Raw genomic sequence first — 21,827 nt, 5'->3', positions numbered from 1 at the left:
AATACAAACTTTTATCTACTGCACAATGGACACAAAAATATTAAATTTGCTCGTAGATTAAGAGGTTAATACACGGCAGGAGAGGGCCGGAAGGTGATAATCGGCCCGCAAAATGAATAATGGACCCGAGGGCTTTAGCCCGAGGGCCATTATTCATTCAGGGCCGATTATCACCTTCCGGCCCTACTCTGACGTGTATTAATGTCTTTAATACACTTGGTAGATCTAATAGTAGCATATTTAAAAAAAAACAAATACTGTGAAGTTCTTTCGTTGAAATTCTTGTCTACAGTACTCTTCTACTGTTCTGTACAGAGATGTTTAGAGTCTACTGTTTGTGTGTTCAAAGCAGTATCTAGAATCTAGAAGCAAGTTTTATTTTCATTTTTTTTTCGGAATGAATTTGTCGTATTATTTCTTCAAATTTCAATAGTAACAAAAATGTGTTTGTACTAAATACGCTTAAGCTCTCATAATAAAAATAAAGCGATTCGTGCTGACAACCTACTTTCACTTTTACAGTTAACTGTTTGATGACGTAAAATATGACGTCATTGTTTCAGTTTGTGAACGTGCACATGTTCTGCGGGCTGATAACTAGTTCTCGGCCCCGGGCCGCAAACTCATAATAGGTCACGTGACACTCATAATCAGTTGAAATCATAGGCAATTGTGTTACTATATATAGTAACACGTGTATTAATGATCGATTTTAAAATAAATGTAGAGATAATTTTCTTTTCTTTTTAATTTATTTTACAAGGCTGTCAAGGAAAATCTTACGACCTAATGCATAAATGCAAAAACCAGGCATAAATTTAGAATCTCATTAAAAATGCAATAACCAGGCATGGGTTTAGAATTTCAGCAAAATTCATTTAGTGTTTAATAAATTGTCATTCATTTCAGCATATTTATGGTTATTAAGTATGTGTATCTTTGAACTGAAGGGCGTTGTAACATTTGATAACATTAAAGGTCGCTGCAAATTTTGCAAAAGGAGAGAAAAAATGTGGAGGGTTATAATTATTTATTTACGATAGCTAATTACATAGTCAAACATGATGGGTAATAGTTTGGTTTTGAAAAGATTGTAACGTCATTATACCATGCCTGTATTTGAATTATATCCACACCGTAAATTGTCACAAGGTGCTTTCGGGACCCCACTGAGGTTTTTCGTAACATGATGTGACAAGAAATAATTTGTTCATTTGATAAAGTACTAGACCAATAACGTGTTCATTCGCTTCCTCCTATATTTTAGAAAAAATAATTATAAATGTGGAAAATGGTCAAATATTGCAACGCTTTTCACATAAATCGGGCTAAAAATAGCATAATTATACAGTTTTTAATTTATTTCTTAGTTAATTATCTTTAAAGTTTGCATATCTTTTTTTTGTTTTAAATGCCTCAACTGATCTATGCAACAAATCTAAAAGGTTTTTGGACCTTAATGGAGCTCCTTTAAGTTATTTATGTTAGTGCCATGTTTGCGATAAATAGCAGTTTTATAATGTTTTAAAATTTAGGAAACATTTAAATACATGTTTTTTTTATTAATATTCACACATTTCAGAAAAGCTTAAACCAATAACACCCAAGAGTATTTCTTTTTTTTATTATGGAACCTGAAATACAAAAATCTGGAAAAATGTGTGATCTCTTTGAAATCAGTTACAAGAAAATTACACTAAAATTGCAGACTCGGTTTGAGTCTGAACATGAACAAGCCAATTTTTTAAGTTATAGCTTTATTATATTCTGTATTTATAAAAATCTCTCTCAATCAAGAATCATAGAAATGAGCCAGACATTAAGTTATTTACTTCATGTGATTCTCACCTTGACATATTTATAACCTCAAATCTGGTAAAAAGCCAAATTATCGATTTCCAAAAATAAGATAATTCAAAAGCAATTCCTTGAAAAGAATATTCTATAAATATAATTCTTCGAAAGACTTCACAAGGTGACCTCGCCTCCTGTGACCATAAAAATGTGCATTGCTTCAAATTATTCGCTATACTTTTTGTTATAATAATATTCACAATCATCATCATCGTTGTCATCATCATCATCAAATTTATCTTATCATTATCATCCCTTAATCACGAAAAAATTAAGGTTATATGTTTGAGTAAGAAATTAGTTATATAGAATTAAAGCCTACTAAACGTTTATTTTTTTCTTAATTCAAGCAAAATTATTTTTCTAAAATATTCAAGTATGTATGGTGGCTGATTTGTGCCATTCGTGTTTGCGCCCCGCGACCCCGCCAATCAAAAAGTCGAAAATGAAGTCAAAATGGCGAGGGAGCGGAGCGAAAATTTGCTAATAAGCGAGGGCGAGGGGCGAAGTTTAATAAATAAAACTTCGTCCCGCGGGGGTGCGGAGCGAGATTTAAGAAATAAAACTGCGGGGGTCGCGGGACGAAGACACGCTAATTAGCGAGGGCGCGGGGCAAATTTTAATAAATAAAACTTCGTCCCGCGACCCCGCCAAGCGAAAAGTCGAAAATTAACAAGTTCAAATGGCGGGGGAGCAGAGCGAAAACACGCTAATTAGCGCGAAGTTTAATAAATAAAACTTCGCCGCGCGCCCCCGCTAATCAGCGTGTTTTCGTCCCGCAACCCCGCCAAGCGAAAAGTCGAAAATAAGCAAGTTCAAATGGCGGGGTCGAGGGGCGAAAACACGAATGGCACAAATCAGCCACCATAAGTATGTTCTTTTATTTCAATATAGTTGAACACATGTTAGTACTTGCAATTTCATTTTTGACTGAGAAAAAAATCCCACTTGTAGTGTCTCTATCGTTTGACACACACAAAAATATCACAATTTGCAATTCGGACAATGTATCGGATGTTTGAATATTTCCCTTTTAATATGGTACGAATTTGTATTTCTTTAGTTTTGCAATATATTAAATTTTCATAAATTGATCATTTTTGCGTAATGCATTGATACGGTGTTCATTTAGAGTATAATAATTATAAAAGGTAAATTTGCAAAATCACAAAAACAAAATTTGTTATTCAGTACAGGCACCATAATCTATCTAATTTGATTTTATGTGCAATAAAAAACATTACAATACAAAAAGCAAATCAGCATTATGGCAAATAAAATAAAATAATACACACATTCTTTGAACTAATTAATTTTGCAATTTATTTTTGTAAAACATCAAATTATTTTCATTGGAATATACAAAGTAATGTCTGTAGAGTAAAAGTAAACATTGTAAATTGAAAGAGAAACAACAAAAAACATTTATGGTAACGTATTATTTTCTTTTGTCAATGAATATACTTCAAGTTTTTTTTTATTTCTGAATAAGAAAACAATTGAGCCGCGTCACGACAAAACCAACATAGTGCGTTTGCGACCAGCATGGATCCAGACCAGCCTGCGCATCCGCGCAGTCTGATCAGGATCCATGCTGTTTGCTGTCAGTTATTCTACTTGTAATAGGGTTGGTAAGCGAACAACATGGATCCTGATCAGACTGCGCGGATGCGCAGGCTGGTCTGGATCCATGCTGGTCGCAAACCCATTATGTTGGTTTTGTAATGGCACGGCTCAAATCTTAATTACACACGATAACAAATGACTTATATTATATACATCTACGCTTTTTTTATTTTGCTTCATGGCAAATATAGAATGTCGATGTAGTATGTTGATTTTGTAGAAAGCAAGAATAAATCAATCATTTTTATCTATGTGTTAAGAGAGATTTTTAAGTGAAACATGTCAAATGCGCAACATTATTTACGTAACTTTATATTACTACATTCAGATGAAACAAGGAATTCCTAAAAATGTCCAAAACGGTAAAATTGAAAATATTGCATACTCGGTTTGATTGAATATGCTCATACGTTACGCCCCCCTAACACCAGCTTGAGTAGAATTCAACATTTCAGTATTTTTTTTCAAATTTCTTCAACAATTTCGGATATTTATTTCATGACTGTTTTAATTTTTATAAAGTTATGAAACTTAATAGTATTAGTGTAAAATATATATCTGTGTGTGAGTCATATTTCTAAACGTTTGATACCAAGAGCCAGTCAAACATGTTCATGCAAAGAAAACACATTACGATTTTACATCGAAGTTGTGGTTGAAAATACCTTTTTAGTGTTAAACAATTTTATAAAACAATTTACACTTATAATTTAAATATCTCTCGCCCAAATCATTTGTTTTATTTCGAAATGCCAGGTCTTTAATACTATGCCAGCTGATTTCTGCCATTTCGTGTTTTCGTGTCTTTGCCCCGAAAGTCGAAAGGCGAAGACACGAAAACATACCTATTTGTCGTTATTCCAACTTTCGCCTTTCGGGGCGAAGACACGATAACACAAAACATTCTAGGCGAAATAACGAAACTTTAACACGCGAAGGGACGACAATTCCATTGTTTAAGTTTTCGTGTCGGCGGGGCGAAATCTTTCGTCGCCCTTTGTTTGTCGTTTCTTCGTGTCTTCGCCTCGAAACGCGAAGGTCGAAATAACGAAAATACTGCAGATTTTCGTGTTGTCGTGATTTCACCCCGAAACGCGAAAGCCGAAGTAACGACAATGACTTTGTTTCGGGGTTCGTCTTCCGGTAGGCATGCGCAGAACGAGTACCATATAAAATAAGAAGAGATTTACGGCTTAAATCAATTTGAATTAATATATAATTTGTCAGCTTTGTTTACTTTATTGGATTGTCGACATGATTTTATACAATATATCAAACTTGCAGACATTATAAAATAAACTTGCAGACATTATAAAATGAATAACAATTTCACGGCAAAATAGGTTTTTCTTTATATAACTAACTGGTCAGCATTTTCCCTTTATATTTAACTGGTCAGCAGATTGAATAACAATTTCAGGGCAAAATATTTTTTGCTCTATATATCTTACTGGTCCGCATTTAATAACATATTTTGGACTGTTTATTTTGTCAACTCAAAGACAAATGAAGAATGACACGTGTGAAATTTCTTCAAACTAATATATGACCTTGGGGCATGCCGATCTCGATATTGTGTATTTTGTAGGTGCGAATTTACAGATTACGACGAAGTTCTACTTGCAATTTTCATTTATTTTCCAGTAAGAGTTTCTAATGAATAGCGAACACAGAAAAAATAATAGAATGTGCAATAATTCCATAATATAATTAATTTTCCGGCTAATCACAATTGATGAAAAAGATAAAATCCTGTTATTGTTCATGCAATTTTATTTCAGATTTGCACTCAATACGAAATAATCATTATAAATTGTTAAAATATGCATTAATATATGTATACAGTATATTTTAACTAAGACGCATAGTTTTATACATATTTGAAACAAATTATGATACTTTTTATGAAAGTTCACCATATTATGAATTTCAATCAATATATAACACAAAGAAAACAAGCCATTATCATACTGAAATAAAATATTATTATCAATAGAAATTGAGAAATATATCAATTAAAATTGATAATATTAACATTTTTCATTTGTAATATTGCCATCTTGAAAAATTAAAAAAAAAAAAAACAAACAAAAAAACCCATCTGATCGAGTATCTCTCGACCTCGCCTATAATAACAGCAACGACATTTTGACACCTTCAATGTTTTCCCTTATTTATTTAACTGGTCAGCAGTTTTCGATAATCCTTTATTTTACTGGTCAGAAGTTTCCTATATATTCTATATCGTCAGCTAATTCATCAGCAGTTTAGTATCACCTCTACCGGAAGGCGAAACCCGAAACGATGTCGTTGTCGTTATTTCGACTTTCGCGTTTCGGGGCCAAATCACGACAAACACAAACATCTGCCGTATTTTCGTTATTTCGACCTTCGGATTTCGAGGCGAAGACACGAAGACACGACAAAGGGCGCGGACACGAAAGATTTCGCCCCGCCGAAACGAAAACTTAAACAATGAAATTTTCGTCCCTTCGCGTGTTAAAGTTTCGTTATTTCGCCTAGAATGTTTCGTGTTTTGGTGTCTTCGCCCCGAAACGCGAAAGTAGAAATATCGACAAATAGGCTTCGCCTTTTGACTTTCGGGGCGAAGACACCAAAACACGAAATGGCAGAAATCAGTCACCATATTAACCATCTTTTTTTGAACATTAGTATGCCCATATAAAATAAAAAAGGAAATTAAAACCCTAAGTACAGTAATTCTTAGAACTTACATTGCAAAATGTTTTTATCCATTTTTTTTTAATTTTAAAACCAAGTAAGGATTGATTGAAATATGTTATAAGAAGTAAATCCTTGACATTGCAATATGATATCAAAATCAGATTGTTTTTTTTTTATAAACGTTTAAAGTGTATAAAGCTATATCTGATGATATAGTTATATCAAAATTTAAAAAAACAGTAAAATTAAGTTGTTTTTATAACCTCATGATTGTCTATGAAAGATATTTCACACAGAATGGCTATGACATTTCATATACGAATGAATATTCGTATATATTCGTAAAAATATTCTGTTTCTAATTTTAGTAGGTTTGGTAGTGATTTTAGACATGAAATAAATAAGATTTCTTTTGTTCTATGTATTTTGTAACTATTTTAATCACAATATAATCTATTAAGTGTACAATCCACATATTAACAGCTTTTGTCTGAGTTGCTATAAAGTTTGCTTGAATAAAATTGCTATATTTGTACATTGTAGTGATAGATTTTCTCGATATTTAAATTTAAATATTGTAACGGTTTTTACCGTAATTTTGCAAATAAACTTCCTGCATTTATTAATATTTTATACTAATCTTGCTGTTCTAAAACAAATTACTAAGGCGTTTATACGACGTGTACAACAATTGTAGTGGAATTGTCATCTCGACGATTAAATAATTCAATCTAAATCCATATAAATTTTAAATACAGTAGAAAACGCATTTCATGCCCTTTTCATTGCCTGTCAATTTCAAATTTTACATTCTTAAATGCCCATTTTCTCATCAAATTATTCTTGAAACATTTATGATTCCAGATATTTATCAGATTTATTGCTTCCCTTGAAGCTGAAAGTATTCTATTTAAAAAGCACTCGCTCCTGTCTTGCCAGTGCATATTCACAGAAACATGTTTCTCTTTGTTCTTTTATGCTCATAGAGTATTATACATTTTATCCCCGTCCCAGGCGTCTGTGAGCGTGCATGCGGGCGTATGTCTGTAAATTCAAAAAATGAATGTACTAGGGATTTCCATTGTTTACACACCGGTCTCCTAAATGTCGACGTAATTTTGTCTTACGACGCATTACTCACCCCAAATGAGGGTAAAAATGATTCCGACATAAAGAAGTCCACGTAGAAATGACAATTTTATTTTATAAATCACAATATATCTTTTCAAGTGATTTAAATCGTTTATTGCTTTCAAAGGATCACTGTTTTCCAGAGTTTAATATTGCAAGTGCAATTGATAGTTCCACTGTGTTACTATTTATTCAAATATTCAAAACTACTTTCACTTTCGGTTTTAATTTAAACTTACAATCGACGAAATACTATCACGCGTGTTGAACGAAACTGGGTTTGTAAAACCAATAAAGGATTGTCAGAAGGAGTGTTTGGTGCATGTTTGGAGTAAAAACGATGTAACGGTTATTATGCCAACAGAGTATGGAAGAAGTTTATTTTTTCAACTGGCCCCATATGCGTTTTGTTCTATCACTTCTGTGTTCAAGCCGCCATGTAAAAAGTAGTGCGTTCCCATCATGCTTAGAGTGGTTTCACACAGGTCAGTAAGACCGGTGTACACAATGAGGGATTTACAAAGAGAAATTATTTCACATTACCACCATAATTAAAAAAAATTGCCGCCTGCAAGACATACACACCTAAGCAAAAGGTCAAGGTCAAGCTGGGGAATGAACAGCGTGTATCTCTCATCATAGGTAAATAATGTGTCGTGTGCATGACTTATCTGTAATTCTTAGATCAAGGGCACAGCAAAGGGATTACTCTTAGTTTTATTATCTTATTTTCGTAAGAGAATTTTCTCCACGTGTGGATGTGAGTACGTGCGTGCGAGAACGCGAGTGTTTGCATTTTTGAAAAACTTGTAAACATTTTGTTACAAACTGTTACACATGACCACCACTTTAAGAAGACAATGTGTCGCGTATAAGACCAAGGCCACTGGTTAAAGTTCAAGGTCATAGGAGGAGATTGAATTTAATATTATTTTCATATACTCTGTATTAGATTATGTACTTATTAATTTATTACAATTTATTTTTCATAACTCATCTCGTTCATATTGGTCCGAATTCTTACCTATGAAAACATTGCCTTTTAAAAATCTTTTAAAGACCGTGAAAAGGTAACGATTATTAATATGTGACAGTCTATTTTAGTTTAATATTTGAATAAATACAGTTTTCATTAATAAGATCTGTTATGTAAACCTTTTCAAACACATGTGTATGGGATGATTGTAAAAGTGAATATACTAAAATAATTGGTTAATCATAAATACCGGGTAATTGCAAATGAGATATATTTGAACTTTGAAACAATACAGGGCACTCTGTGTAATTTAATTATTTTTCATTTAAAGACATACATACACAAAACTTGAAGCTTCTCTTATCATTGTGTGACATAAGATCTCAAGTATTGGTGAATGATGATATTTATTCTCCTTAATGTATTTGATCTGAAGTAGCCTGAGCGGCAAAAAAGTTTTTGATCTGACAATAAAGCAACACCGGTTATAAAAGTGTCAAACTTACCAAATAAAACTTATAAACTTCTGACACAAATTGAAATCTTCAGTCGCTTTAATTCAAGTCAGATTTAGAAACTTCGACACATTTATTGTTGTTATAACAGTCTGACATAGTACCTACCATAAACACAACACTTTGTCTATCGTACTAAAGTACAAAACTGAAAACAAAGATCAAGAGCGACATTGATTTACCGCCGACAAGGAGCAGCTAAGCAGGGCACTTAGCAAAAAATAGACAAACTCGCAAGATTATATATTATTGCAAGATAAGCATAGCGTCATCTTTGATCAGGTGTGGGAACATACGTAGCTCTAGACAAACAAATTTATCAGTGCAAAAAACTTTGTCCATTTTTCCTCGGTACTTTGATAAAACTGACTATAATTGGAACATATTTCCAAGACATCTGTATAATTTTAAAGGACGGAGCTTTTACATTTAGAAACGTATAAAAATGACTGTTAAATCTGATAGAATTCTTCTTGAAATAATTGTAGTATCTGTCTCTCATGAGCATACTCAATAAATTTAATGAAATTGAATATGCGACCCTCTGTGTTCCTCTGATGTACGAGTATGTCTAGTTTATTGATCCATGCTATTGTGTTCCTTCTTGTTTTTTCTCGTCTGCTGTACGTATCCTTGCCCCTAGTTCTTTTAATTTTGCACCCAACACTTTCTTCTTAATTGATTTTTAATTTTTAATTTTCTTGTTGGTTACTCTTGTTTCCATTAATGTATTATTTAAAAATTAACACCCCATCCATGGGTTGCCTGTCACTCTGTCTTGTTTTTGTTTTGTGTCCTGCTAGGCTCCTTGCTGACGGTCCTGTGTTGCTTTGTCGTGTAGGGGATGCGTTTATTGAAAACCACCTTTCCTTGTTGATCTTGTTTTTAGTATTTTTAAATTGTTTTTCAAAGCTCTCGAGGGAACTCGAATTTCAAGATTATACTCAGCATGTAAAAAGTGCTGTTGAAATAGGGCTGCTGTAATATTTTGCCTCGTACTTTTTCTAAGAACTGTTATATTTTTGGCCCCAAAATAATGAGAAAAACACAATCCCTAAAGAAAGCCCTACACGACAAGATTCAAAATGTTGTAGCCACGATTACAATGAGCCTGTTCATGGATAATACTTGGAAGTGCAAGTTACCGCGTACGCCCACTAGCACATCGATTGCATTTATAGTGTTTGTGATTTGATATTCCTTAGCCACTTAGGGGACTTTCCATTATATATCATCTGTCATGGAGACTACTCAATCAAATCGAGACAACAATTTTTTAGCTTTTCGGTTTTGTTACCATTTATCTAGAAAGAATATGATACTGAAGATATTAAGAATTTATACATATATGGCAATGAAAGCATTATACTACAATCAATGTTTTTTTTCCAATTTCTAATGTACGTAATTTGTCTGTGCTTTGAGATGCTTTATATAACCTTTTTATATCAGCTAATGAGCTATTGTTTTGAAATTTTGTTCAGTGAATGGATTGGGTAAACTATGATAAAAGAAATTGTAATTAATTGCAAAATATATGTTTCTCCGAAATTGCCTTAGGTTACAGAGAGTTAAAATATATGTTGTGTTCAACAATTGAAAAAAATGTGTCAAATTGTCAAAATTACCAACAATATTAATGCTATACCGCGAAAATAAACAGAAATTATTATGGCTTTAATTCATACAAGATATAGAAATTTAGAGACATTTATTAGCCCTTGAATATGCCAAAGCAATCTAACACCTGGGACCAACGAATGTATCATTTAATGCAAAAATTGTTAAAAAATTGTTTAAAGTATTGTAATTTGAGAGAATGTTTATTTTTTAATAATAAATTGGTCTTCTTAAAGTGTATCTTTAAAAATAGGTATCTTTATTATCTTCGATGAATGAAATGTAATGATCATAAATGAACGATAATATTTGATTGCAACGTAAAATCAATGATTATGTCTTTGAAGTTCTCTAAGAAGAAAAAAGGAAACGAGATCAGAACAAGTATGGAACCAGCCATAATTGTTCACGGTGGAGCAGTTAGATTTCCTGGCAAGAAAGCGGAGATGGCATTAGCGGGCACAAGAAACGCTGCAATGAAAGGGTACGAAGTTCTATTGAAAGATAAGTCAGCGCTAGAAGCAGTGGAAGCGGCTATTTGTGAGTTGGAGAATGATCCAACTTTTGATGCAGGTGCGTAAGCAAATATTAAATGAAGTCATTCACAGATAAAGTCTTAGTAATCAAATTCCTAACATTTTCCTTATTATTTTTCAAAATACTTTGGCGCAAAATGTTAAAGGAAATTCAAGATACCTGTCGCAGATGTTTGGCATTCTATGATGATAGCGCTGTGGTCCCAACTATTTCACGAGTATTTCCAAATATAACAGATCTCGAGCCTTAAAGCTAGCTGATATTTTTTAGTTTTCATATTAAAGAAGTGGTTGATGATTTGCCATTCCGATATCCAATTATTCTAATCATCAAGCTGTAACAGCAATTGTTTTGTAGAAAAGAAAATATTCTAAACAGACTTCTGCTTTGTCTTCGTGTCTTTTTAATAAATGCTGGTAAAATAATCGATGAATGCAGAATTCATTTGCGATTGAAATAATCAATTTAATATATTGACCTTCCTTTTATCCTCGTTTTTGTACACGAATCAATGTAAAGAAATGACCTAATTTGATATTTTCATATTTATTTTATTAAATCTTTTTTATAGAAAAATCAAATATCCTTTGCACAAACTCAAAGACAAAAATCCCATCTCATATATTCCATCTTTTTAATGGAAATATTAGCAAAGGAAAATTATTTATAATGAACAAAAACTCTATCAATAGAAAATATGTCATTTGATACATTTATAATTATTAGCATTTGAAATTAGACAATAACTAATATGATATACAGTGTAACTTCCGAATTCCGGAACTTCTGAAATCAGGAAACTTCTAAAAACCGAACATTTTTTTCGGTACCGATTTTTTCCCTTCTCTTTTCTATTAATATAATACTTCTGAATTCAGGAACTTCTAAATTCTGAATTCCGGACGATATTGTCGTAAAATTAGAGTCAAATCAATGCAATCTTACCTCCAAAAACCGGAAATATTCAAAGGTGTGAAATACATTGTAAGTCGAGAATGTTTACCCTGCAGGAAGATTTAATCTCCCTGTCGATTGTTTACTAATTAGCGGTGATCGTGTAATTTGACACGCGTTAAAATCACAAACTGTGAAATGGTATGTTTGAAGTGATGCGGTTAAGTAAAGTAATTTACGACGGTCAGTTAATTTGAAGTGTTCATAAGCGGATTAAATGACAATTAATTGGGATGTATGCATCAAACGTCTTTAGGGATTGTATTGCATTTGATGTAATAATTAATCAAGTAGCATCGGACAATATGTAAGTTTATGCAATTAACAACAAGTCTTGTCCACATTATCATAAACCTCTGAATTCCGGAAACCTCTGAAATCCGAACTTTTTGACAAGTCCCGTGGGTGTTCGGTTTTCAGAAGTTACACTGTATATAAATACGAATGCAAACTCAGTGTTACAAAATGCTCAAATTAAATATAACTCGGGAACAAAACTGGTTATTTTGAAACAACTGCAAATACAATTATAATTGTCTGTCAAAATTGCTATTTTAAAAAAAAGAAATAAGTGCAAATAATTAAACAGACGGCAAAACACGCTAAAAAAAGTCACATTATATAATCAATTTGACGAATCATAATGTTATAAAGGAACTGGCTCTCCTCTGACGTCGGAAGGTGATATTGAGATGGACGCAGTTATCATGGATGGAAGAACCTTAGAATCAGGGGCTGTTGCAGCTGTGAAAAATGTGAAAAATCCAATAGGCTTAGCAAGAAAAGTAATGGAAAACGTGAGTAACATAAATTCAGAAGTACAAATATTGAAAATTAGATGAGAAAGTCAGAAGTAAGAAGTACATAGTATTTTCCTTTGTATTTAGTGACTTGAAATGATAAATTTACATACTTGAAAGGGAATAATATGATGACAACATTATTTAAAATACAAATAATATTAAAACGACATAAAATTATTAACATTATGCTGATACCATTTTCCGTCTGCTAATGATGCAAAAATAATTTTAAAAATTCTATTTCGACAATCACATCCTTTATTAAAACATTTGCTTCTCTTTTTGCCCTTTACAGACAGATCACTGTCTTCTTGTGGGAATAGGAGCGAATATGTTTGCTGACGAGGAAAAAATACCACGTATTTCAACAGAAGAACTTACCACGGAAGAAAATAAACGAAAATTGGAAAAGTTCAAAGGCTCCTACGGAAAAGCCGCACAGAATGATTTTAGCACCAGGTATATTCATTGTTTAATATACATGTATTTTAATATTCAGATACTTTTTTTGTGTTGAAAATCAGATAGATAATTTTATTACATATTGCATTTTCAGTGTCCATGTACTAAAGAATTTATAAGGTTATTAAAGGCATGCATTATGTAAAAATTAATTCTGGAATAGATTGATTTATAATACAAATATAATTATGCATGTCCTGCAAAGAATGAGAACGAATTGAATAATTATATAAAAACGGAATCTCTGAAGAACGCCCAAAACGACAAAATTGAAAATGTTGCATGTTCGGTTTGATTCAACCTGTTCATGAACGGTTATGGAAAGTCAACAACCGCCGTAAGCTTGAGATTTGTTAAGTTAATCATTTGACTCGCTGTCAAAATCTGAGTGTAACTCCCCCGTTGATAAAAAAGATCATGATTGTAAAAACACTAGTTATCTGAATTTTAAAGTTCATGAAACCTGATCACGTATGCATAAACAGGAAATACAGTTATGAATTCTTGTAAAGAAGCCTTTAAAGCCCCTTGTTAGTGAATTTTGAAATGCTCTTAGACAAGTATTTAACAAGAGCTGTCCGTAAGACAGCGCGCTCGACTTTTTTATTGCTTGCCAATAAAAAAAGTTTTTGATGGTGAACAAGTATGGTAAGTTTCAAAGCCATACTTGTAATACTTCTGAAATAAAGTGGGGTGGTACGAAAAACTTAACCAAGGTGTGACGCCAACGCCGACGCCGACGCCGGGGCGAGTAGGATAGCTCCCCTTTTCATAGAAAAGTCGAGCTAATAATTGATATTGCATTACCTCCCTTTGGTCAGCAAATGATTAACCCATATCAGATTAGATTTTTAAACACTACTATTTTTTGTATTATATATTGAGCAGCGCTATGGTAAAACCAACATAGTATGTTTGCGACCAGCATGGATCCAGACCAGCCTGCGCATCAGCGCAGTCTCATCATGATCCATGCTGTCCGCTTATAAACCCTATTACAAGTAGAACAAGAGCTGTCCGTAAGACAGCGCGCTCGACTTTTTTATTGCTTGCCAATAAAAAAAGTTTTTGCAGTAATAGGCGAGATAAAATGTGAAATATGCATATACTACTGATTTTAATTTCAAGTACAAAAAGAGAAAAATAACTAGTTGTTTGATACCCTTGAATATTACAGCAATGTTTATATGACATAATTTATGGTAAAGTGAACAAGTGGATAGGAATGAATTTTTTTAGATTTTTTAAGTTTTTTAGTGCTTGCCTATAATACAAAACATTGACAGTTAAGGGCCATAATTCAAATAAAATCTTTGACAGAATTACCTTCTCCTGGACATGTTTGGGAATCATGATTGTAAACAAGTATTCCAACTTTCAAATTAATATCTCAAACAGTTCAGTCAAAAGTGGACTGGTACTAAAAACTTAACCAAGATTCTAAGTCGATAAAAGGCCTTAATTTTTAAAACAAATCCTTGACAGAGTTACCTTCTCTTGCGTACAGATGGGGGTAATGATGTGAAATAGCATTAAAAGTTTCAAAGCAATATCTCAAAGGGTTAAGGCAATAAGTGGATTTTACCCATATTCAATGTATTTTCTAAGTCAAAAAGGGGCATAATTCTGTCAAAAACCTTGACAGAGTTATGTCCTCTTGTCTGTTGATGAAGGTCGTGATGGTAAACAAGTATGGTCAGTTTCAAAGCAATACCTCCAATGGTTTTGAAATAAAGTGAGGTGGTACAAAAAACTTAACCAAGCTCAATACACTTTCTAAGTCAAAAAAGGGCCATAATTCTGTCAAAAACCTTGACAGAGTTATGTACTCTTGTCTGTAGATGGAGGTTATGATGGTGAACAAGTATGGTAAGTTTCAAAGCCATACTTGTAATACTTCTGAAATAAAGTGGGGTGGTACGAAAAACTTAACCAAGGTGTGACGCCAACGCCGACGCCAACGCCGACGCCGACGCCGACGCCGGGGCGAGTAGGATAGCTCCCCTTTTCATAGAAAAGTCGAGCTAAAAACTGATAGCTAACATCATTGCTCCTGATCAGACAGCGCAGATGCGCAGGCTGGACTGGATCCATGCTGGTCGTGGCATTTCAGGCACGAACGGGCACCTGAGTAGAACCACCGACGTTCCGTAAGCCAGCTGGATAGATGACGATGATGACATCAATGCACAATGATCATAATAGACTTTTTCTTTGACACAATTCAGCTAAAAAAGATATACTCTAATATAGTGTAAATTCTCTAATTTAACAAGAGCTGTCAGAAGGACAGCGCGCTCGACTTTTTTAGTGCTTGCCTATAAAACAAAACTTTGACAGTTAAGGGCACACAAGACTTTAACTAGGAATTTCTAAGTACAAATCAAGAAACATTTTCACAGAGTTATCTTCTCTTGCTTACAGATAGGTCTCATGATGGCACATAAGAACTCCAACTTCCAAAGTAATATCTCAAATGGTTAGGTCAACAAGTGGACAAGAATGAAAATTTTAACTGAGTTTCTAAGTCAAAAAGGGCCATAATTCAAATAAAATCCTTAACAGAATTACCTTCTCCTGCCCATGTTTGGGACCATGATGGTAAACAAGTATTCCAACTTTCAATTTAATATCTCAACCAGTTCAGTCAAAAAGTTGACTGGTACAAAAAACTTAACCAAGATTCTAAGTCGATAAAAGGCCTTAATTTTTAAAACAAATCCCTGACAGAGTTACCTTCTCTTGCGTACAGATGGGGGTAATGATGTGAAATAGCATTAAAAGTTTCAAAGCAATATCTCAAAGGGTTAAGGCAATAAGTGGATTTTACCCATATTCAATGTATTTTCTAAGTCAAAAAGGGGCATAATTCTGTCAAAAACCTTGACAGAGTTATGTCCTCTTGTCTGTTGATGAAGGTCGTGATGGTAAACAAGTATGGTCAGTTTCAAAGCAATACCTCCAATGGTTTTGAAATAAAGTGAGGTGGTACAAAAAACTTAACCAAGCTCAATACACTTTCTAAGTCAAAAAAGGGCCATAATTCTGTCAAAAACCTTGACAGAGTTATGTACTCTTGTCTGTAGATGGAGGTTATGATGGTGAACAAGTATGGTAAGTTTCAAAGCCATACTTGTAATACTTCTGAAATAAAGTGGGGTGGTACGAAAAACTTAACCAAGGTGTGACGCCAACGCCGACGCCGACGCCGGGGCGAGTAGGATAGCTCCCCTTTTCATAGAAAAGTCGAGCTAAAAATGCAGATAGAGAAGAGTATTCTCATATGCGTAGAAATGGCAAAATAAAGAGAAAAGAAAGAACAGCATATTTGATTTCCGATTATTCTTTGTCCCAGCACTATGTTTTATGTTATTTCAACTCCATTTTTTTCTCTCGTTACGTTGGATCAGTATTTCTCATTTATAACTGTTTATACTTTGTTTTATCTTCTGACAATTGACTGTGAAATGCAGGCGTATTACTCTTTGATCCCCTCTCAAAATTTTATTTTTGTTTTGTTTTTCTGGCCATTCTTTTTCTGTAGGACACACACATTCTTTTAATTGATGACAATACGCCGCTTTGAATAATATGAAAGTATCACATTGAAGTTTCCATTATCATCGCCTTTTAAATACAATGAAGGATGTTTCAAAATCAAATGATTTTTTAAATATTTTTAAATGGTGTTCAGGATGTTTAGGGCAGCCTCGTATTTACCACTGTCGTTCATTATTAGACTCAGTCGAACTATATCTGCAACGTTTTCAAGTTTGATTTGCTTATCATCCTTTATGTTTCCATTTTTGTGTCGCCTCTACGGAGTAGTGGCCACATATAGGGATCACTTCTCCGTCGTCTGTCTGTCAGTCTGTCCGTCCGTCACAAAACTTGTCCGGACTACTCCTCATAAACTGCTGGTGCAATTTTATTCAAACTTTACAGGAATGATCAGTACCAAGTCTAGTTGTGCATATCGTTAGCATTTTTTGGTTCAATCATTTTTGTCCGAGTTATGGCCCTTTAATAATTTTTATTTTAAAGTTTGCCGGACTACACCTCTTATACCACTAATGCAATTTTAAAGAAACTTTACAAGATTGATCTGTAGCAGCTCAAGTCCTTGTGCATATTGCACGGGTTTTCCGGTTGAATAATTTTTGGCGGAGTTATGGCCCTTTAATAAAAAGGTGGTTTTTCTGTGTGTTGCTAGATAGACAAAAGCTTGTCCGGACTACTTCTCAAAAACTACTGGTGCAATTTCATCCAAACTTTACAGGAATGATTTGTACCAAGTTAGTTCTAGTTGTGCATATATCATCGGCTTTTATGGTTCAATGAATTTTGTCAGAGTTATGGCCCTTTAATTATTTTTAATTTTTAAAGTTTGTCCGGACTACTTCTCTTATACCACTTATGCAATTTCAATGAAACTTTACAGGATTGATTGGTAGGTCAAGCACTTGTGCATATTACACGGGTTTTCGGCTTGAATGATTTTCAGCTTAGTTATTTCAGCTTGAAATAATAAAATTTGTCCGGACTACTCCTCATATACCATTATTTCAATGAAACTTTACAGGATTAAGTGGTAGGTCAAGTCCTTGTGCATAAAACACAAATTTTTCGCTTGAGTGATTTTTGGCTGAGTTATTGCCCTTGAATAAAAAAAAGTGTTTTTTTGTGTGTTGCCAGCTACACAGACGTTTGTCTGGACTACTCTTCAGAAACTGCCGGTGTAATTTCATCATAATTTTAGGTGAATGATCATTACCATGTCTAGTTGTGCATCTCATCAACATTTTTCGGTTCATTGATTTTTGTCAGAGTTTTTGTCCCTTCATGATTTTAATTTTGAAATTTGTCAGGACTATTGGTACCAAGCAAAAACAAATATGCCTTAATTCAGACAATGTAATAAATGATGACTATTTAAAGGGGCCATGATACTGTTGGGGCCGTAGCCATTGACAATAATGGTAACATTGCATTTGGAACGTCAACTGGTGGAATAACCAACAAGAGGCCTGGCAGAGTGGGAGATAGCCCGTTAGTTGGTATGTTCATAATGCTTGAACTTAAGCAAACTAATCGGATGCAACAGATAAGTATTCATCTGATATACAAATGACTTTATTTATTGTTTTATTGTGTTTATTTAGAACTGCATCTATTTTAAAAAACTAATTTCAATTTTAGAATTATAATTGAAATAGATAACCTTTAACTTTATTCATTCTCCAATTAATTACACAAGACATGCTCATACGCATTTAAAGTATGCGAATAAAAATCAACAAGGCATAGTGGCATTCACAGAACGCAGCCCCTCCCCCATTCCAAAAACTTCATTTACACAAACCCCTGTGAATGTGCCCAGTAGGGCACCAAGCAAAAACATAGATAGAGCTCCAAGGGCTGGGCATTTAAGGGCGGATACTAAATTATTGAACCAATTAACACTAAAATAACCCTTGACAATTTAATAAGAACCTAAAAGAATAGAATAAGCTGTTCTATTAGACACTATTGAAATAATTTTTACTCAATTTGTCGTCTGGTTACAGGTATAGGTGGTTATGCTGACAATAATGTTGCTGGTATCTCCTGCACCGGTCATGGGGAGTCAATAACGAGAGTGGCGTTAGCACATGATATCATCTCATTAATGAAATACAGTAATACATTTGTTTACAATTTTATTGTTCGAAGTCTTCTGAATTATGCGTATAACTAGTCATAATGACTTTAGCAGGTGATATGGCCCTATGTAAACGGTATAGGACCGCTATGCGAGGTTTATATTACAACTGCGTAGAATAATTATAAAAAATGTATTAAGTAAGGAAGCGCAGTGTCTTGGTGTAACGTCGTTTGATTATTAGATTTGAAAAAAAAAACATCATAACTCTTACAGTTAAAAAGAGAAACAGATTTTCTTTTATAAATATGGTATCGAAATAAAGTTCTTTTATATCTGCAGTGAAATAGTTAATACAAAAGTTAAGAAATAGGAGGTGAAATAAAATCTAAGAATTTGACATATAAATGCTAGCAATAAAAACATACATTTTGAATGACCAAATCTTTTGAACAGAGGACATGACACTAAAGGACGCTGCAGATGAAGCTCTAGGCACAATGAGTAAGAAACTTGCCAAAGCTAAGAATAATTTCTCGGCCGGTATCATAGGCATTGGAAAGGATGGTATTCCGGTGTTCTCTTTTAGAACTGAACAAATGGCGTGGGCCTGGGCTAAAGATGGGAAGCTACATAATGGTGTCAATCCCAGAGATAATGTTGCATACTCTATAAAGGTTGAAGGGAATAAGACAACTCTAACAAAGGTTGTTAAAAAATTTATCAGTGTCAAATTCAAAATTGTTATACAGTATTATTTTTACCTGTTTACGTTTGCTGTATCTAATACAAGATTTAAACACGAAATTCTGAAGCTTACATTGCCAAGACAAAGTAAAAATAAACCGACCCCAACCTAGATATTTTTTGTTCGAGCTCTACTTGTGTAACGGCAATGTTTCCTCAAATGGTATCAGTACTGGTTAGTTCCAGGGACCGGATTCGATAGTGGTTTCAAATAACATTCAAGTTTCTATTATAAACGATCTAGACATAAATGTTCAGACTAACCTGGCTGTAGTCGCTTTTAAATATTTGATTATTTCAGTAGATAAATGATTGAAGATATAATAGTGATAATAGACACTATTGATGATTGCTACACAGTATGTTTATAAATATAAGATAAACATGTTTTGACTTCACACAAAGTAGATATGTTGTGTTTGAAATATTCTACACACTATAGGAGCCCACAGTATGAATATATAGTGTCGCTAAAAACTGGCAGTTTTATTATAAGAAAAAACCTAGTTTACTTGGCCTATAATAGGGAACGCAATAACCAATACATAGTTTATTCATTCTGTTATTCAAATTAGACATATTCAGTAAGAATTTTAAAGATTTCAACGAATTTCTGTGATAAGAATATTTTACTCAAGGAAGAGCATAGTTTATCTTCAAGGAAAACACAAAGCACACATCTTGAATTTAGCAATAAAGTTATTAGAACCGATTAATGAGGTGCATCCAGAAAAATGTCGACTTATTGTTTTCATTCAAATCTTATTTAACATGTAAAGGGTTTTGTCTTTTTCTGAAATCTCTAAAAATTTAATAAATGGTAAAATGAAAGGCATGCCACTATTTCCTACACAAATGCTTTAGAAAGGATTGCCCGTATACATGTGTCTGTTTACAGACTCGTCTATTTTATGCCCGTATACATTTGTCTGTTTACAGATTCATCTATTTTATGCCCGTATACATGTGTCTGTTTACAGACTCGTCTATTTTATGCACAATTACGAGTACTGGAGTATTATTAAATGAAATTGGCTGTTACCCACTCAGCACTTACAATTGGTTAAACTTACAATTGGTTAAATATAGGCGACATTCTTATAAAGCATTGGCCTTTTTCACATACATACATTTTTACAAGAACAATCAAAAGTTCTTATTTTCTATTTCTTTAAATCTATAGTGACTAATTAAAAATTAAAGGTATTACTTTCTTATTATTTCAGGATTAGTGAATTACAGTAAAACATTGACGGATGGGTGTGTACTGAGAATAATCAGAAGATAGTAAATAGTTATAAACAATATTTTGTGACAATTTTATGTGTAACTAGATTTTTATTGTGTAACTAACTCTTCATGGCTTTATTCAATTATTCCCCTTTTTCATTTGTTTGCACAAGTCACTCCATTATACTGCATAGTTAACTCTGGTTAAACCAGGCTTTTAACATTTTTGTTAGAATTTATTCATTTTTTTTTTGAAAAGTGTAAAAAAAGTGTAAATAAATACATCAAATGTATTAAAACTGTTTACATGTCAACCAATTAATTTATCATTTAATTTTTTTCTTTCTTACGATATTCAAATGTAATATTATTTCTTCTTTCTGTGATATAGCATGCTGTGATTTCTATATTATTTATTATCTGAAAATCGTCATTTATATGATATGATATGTGATACAATACAATACAATACAACACAACACAACACAACACAATACAATACGTTTTAATAAAAAAGAAACACAATTTTGTTCAGTAGTATTTTTTTTGTAATAAATGGTGTTATCGATGTTCAAAGCTGTTGTTAGCATGGTCATATGATGCACATTTTTTAAACTGTGTTTTACAAATACACATTGATGTAGTTAAAATATTTCACTTACATGTATGTAATAATGAAATGTTAGTTGTTCACTTAATTCAAAGGAAATCTGGAAAACATGACATTTGATTTGATTACACATATTGTATTTACAGCATTTTCTTTTTTGTATACTGGAAATGAGCCGTGTGTTGTGAATAACTCGAATGATAAAGTACAAAAATAAACACTTTTAGACAGTATGTTACTTGATTTACTTTATGGAATTTCTGTTTTTTTTTGTGTACTCAATCCATGTCTTAAATTGCTGAAAAAAAAATAAAGAGAAATAAACAATAATCTGAGTTTATTTAACACCTATCTCGGGCCTTAACCAATTTGCTTAAAAATAAATAAGAAAAAGTAGGTTTACTCATTCACTAAGTCAAGTTAAATGGTGAACACA

At 33.0% G+C, this 21,827-nt stretch overlaps 1 protein-coding gene across 1 annotated transcript; it reads left to right on the top strand.

Moving 5' to 3' along the window:
• Positions 1–2,788: 2,788 nt before the first annotated feature.
• LOC132742855 (isoaspartyl peptidase/L-asparaginase-like) lies at positions 2,789–20,869 on the top strand. The gene is made up of 8 exons (XM_060731345.1): positions 2,789–2,895; positions 10,755–10,980; positions 12,553–12,695; positions 12,997–13,160; positions 18,102–18,220; positions 18,731–18,841; positions 19,261–19,511; positions 20,778–20,869. The coding sequence occupies exons 1-8, from the start codon at positions 2,860–2,862 to the stop codon at positions 20,781–20,783; spliced, it is 1,056 nt and encodes a 351-aa protein (XP_060587328.1). The 5' UTR covers positions 2,789–2,859; the 3' UTR covers positions 20,784–20,869.
• Positions 20,870–21,827: the final 958 nt, after the last annotated feature.

The sequence above is a fragment of the Ruditapes philippinarum genome, unplaced genomic scaffold (assembly GCF_026571515.1).
Source record: "Ruditapes philippinarum isolate M1 unplaced genomic scaffold, ASM2657151v2 ctg1334_1_1_1_1, whole genome shotgun sequence".
In the NCBI taxonomy this organism is placed as follows: Eukaryota; Metazoa; Mollusca; class Bivalvia; order Venerida; family Veneridae; genus Ruditapes; species Ruditapes philippinarum.
This window is presented reverse-complemented; position numbering and strand designations above follow the sequence as displayed.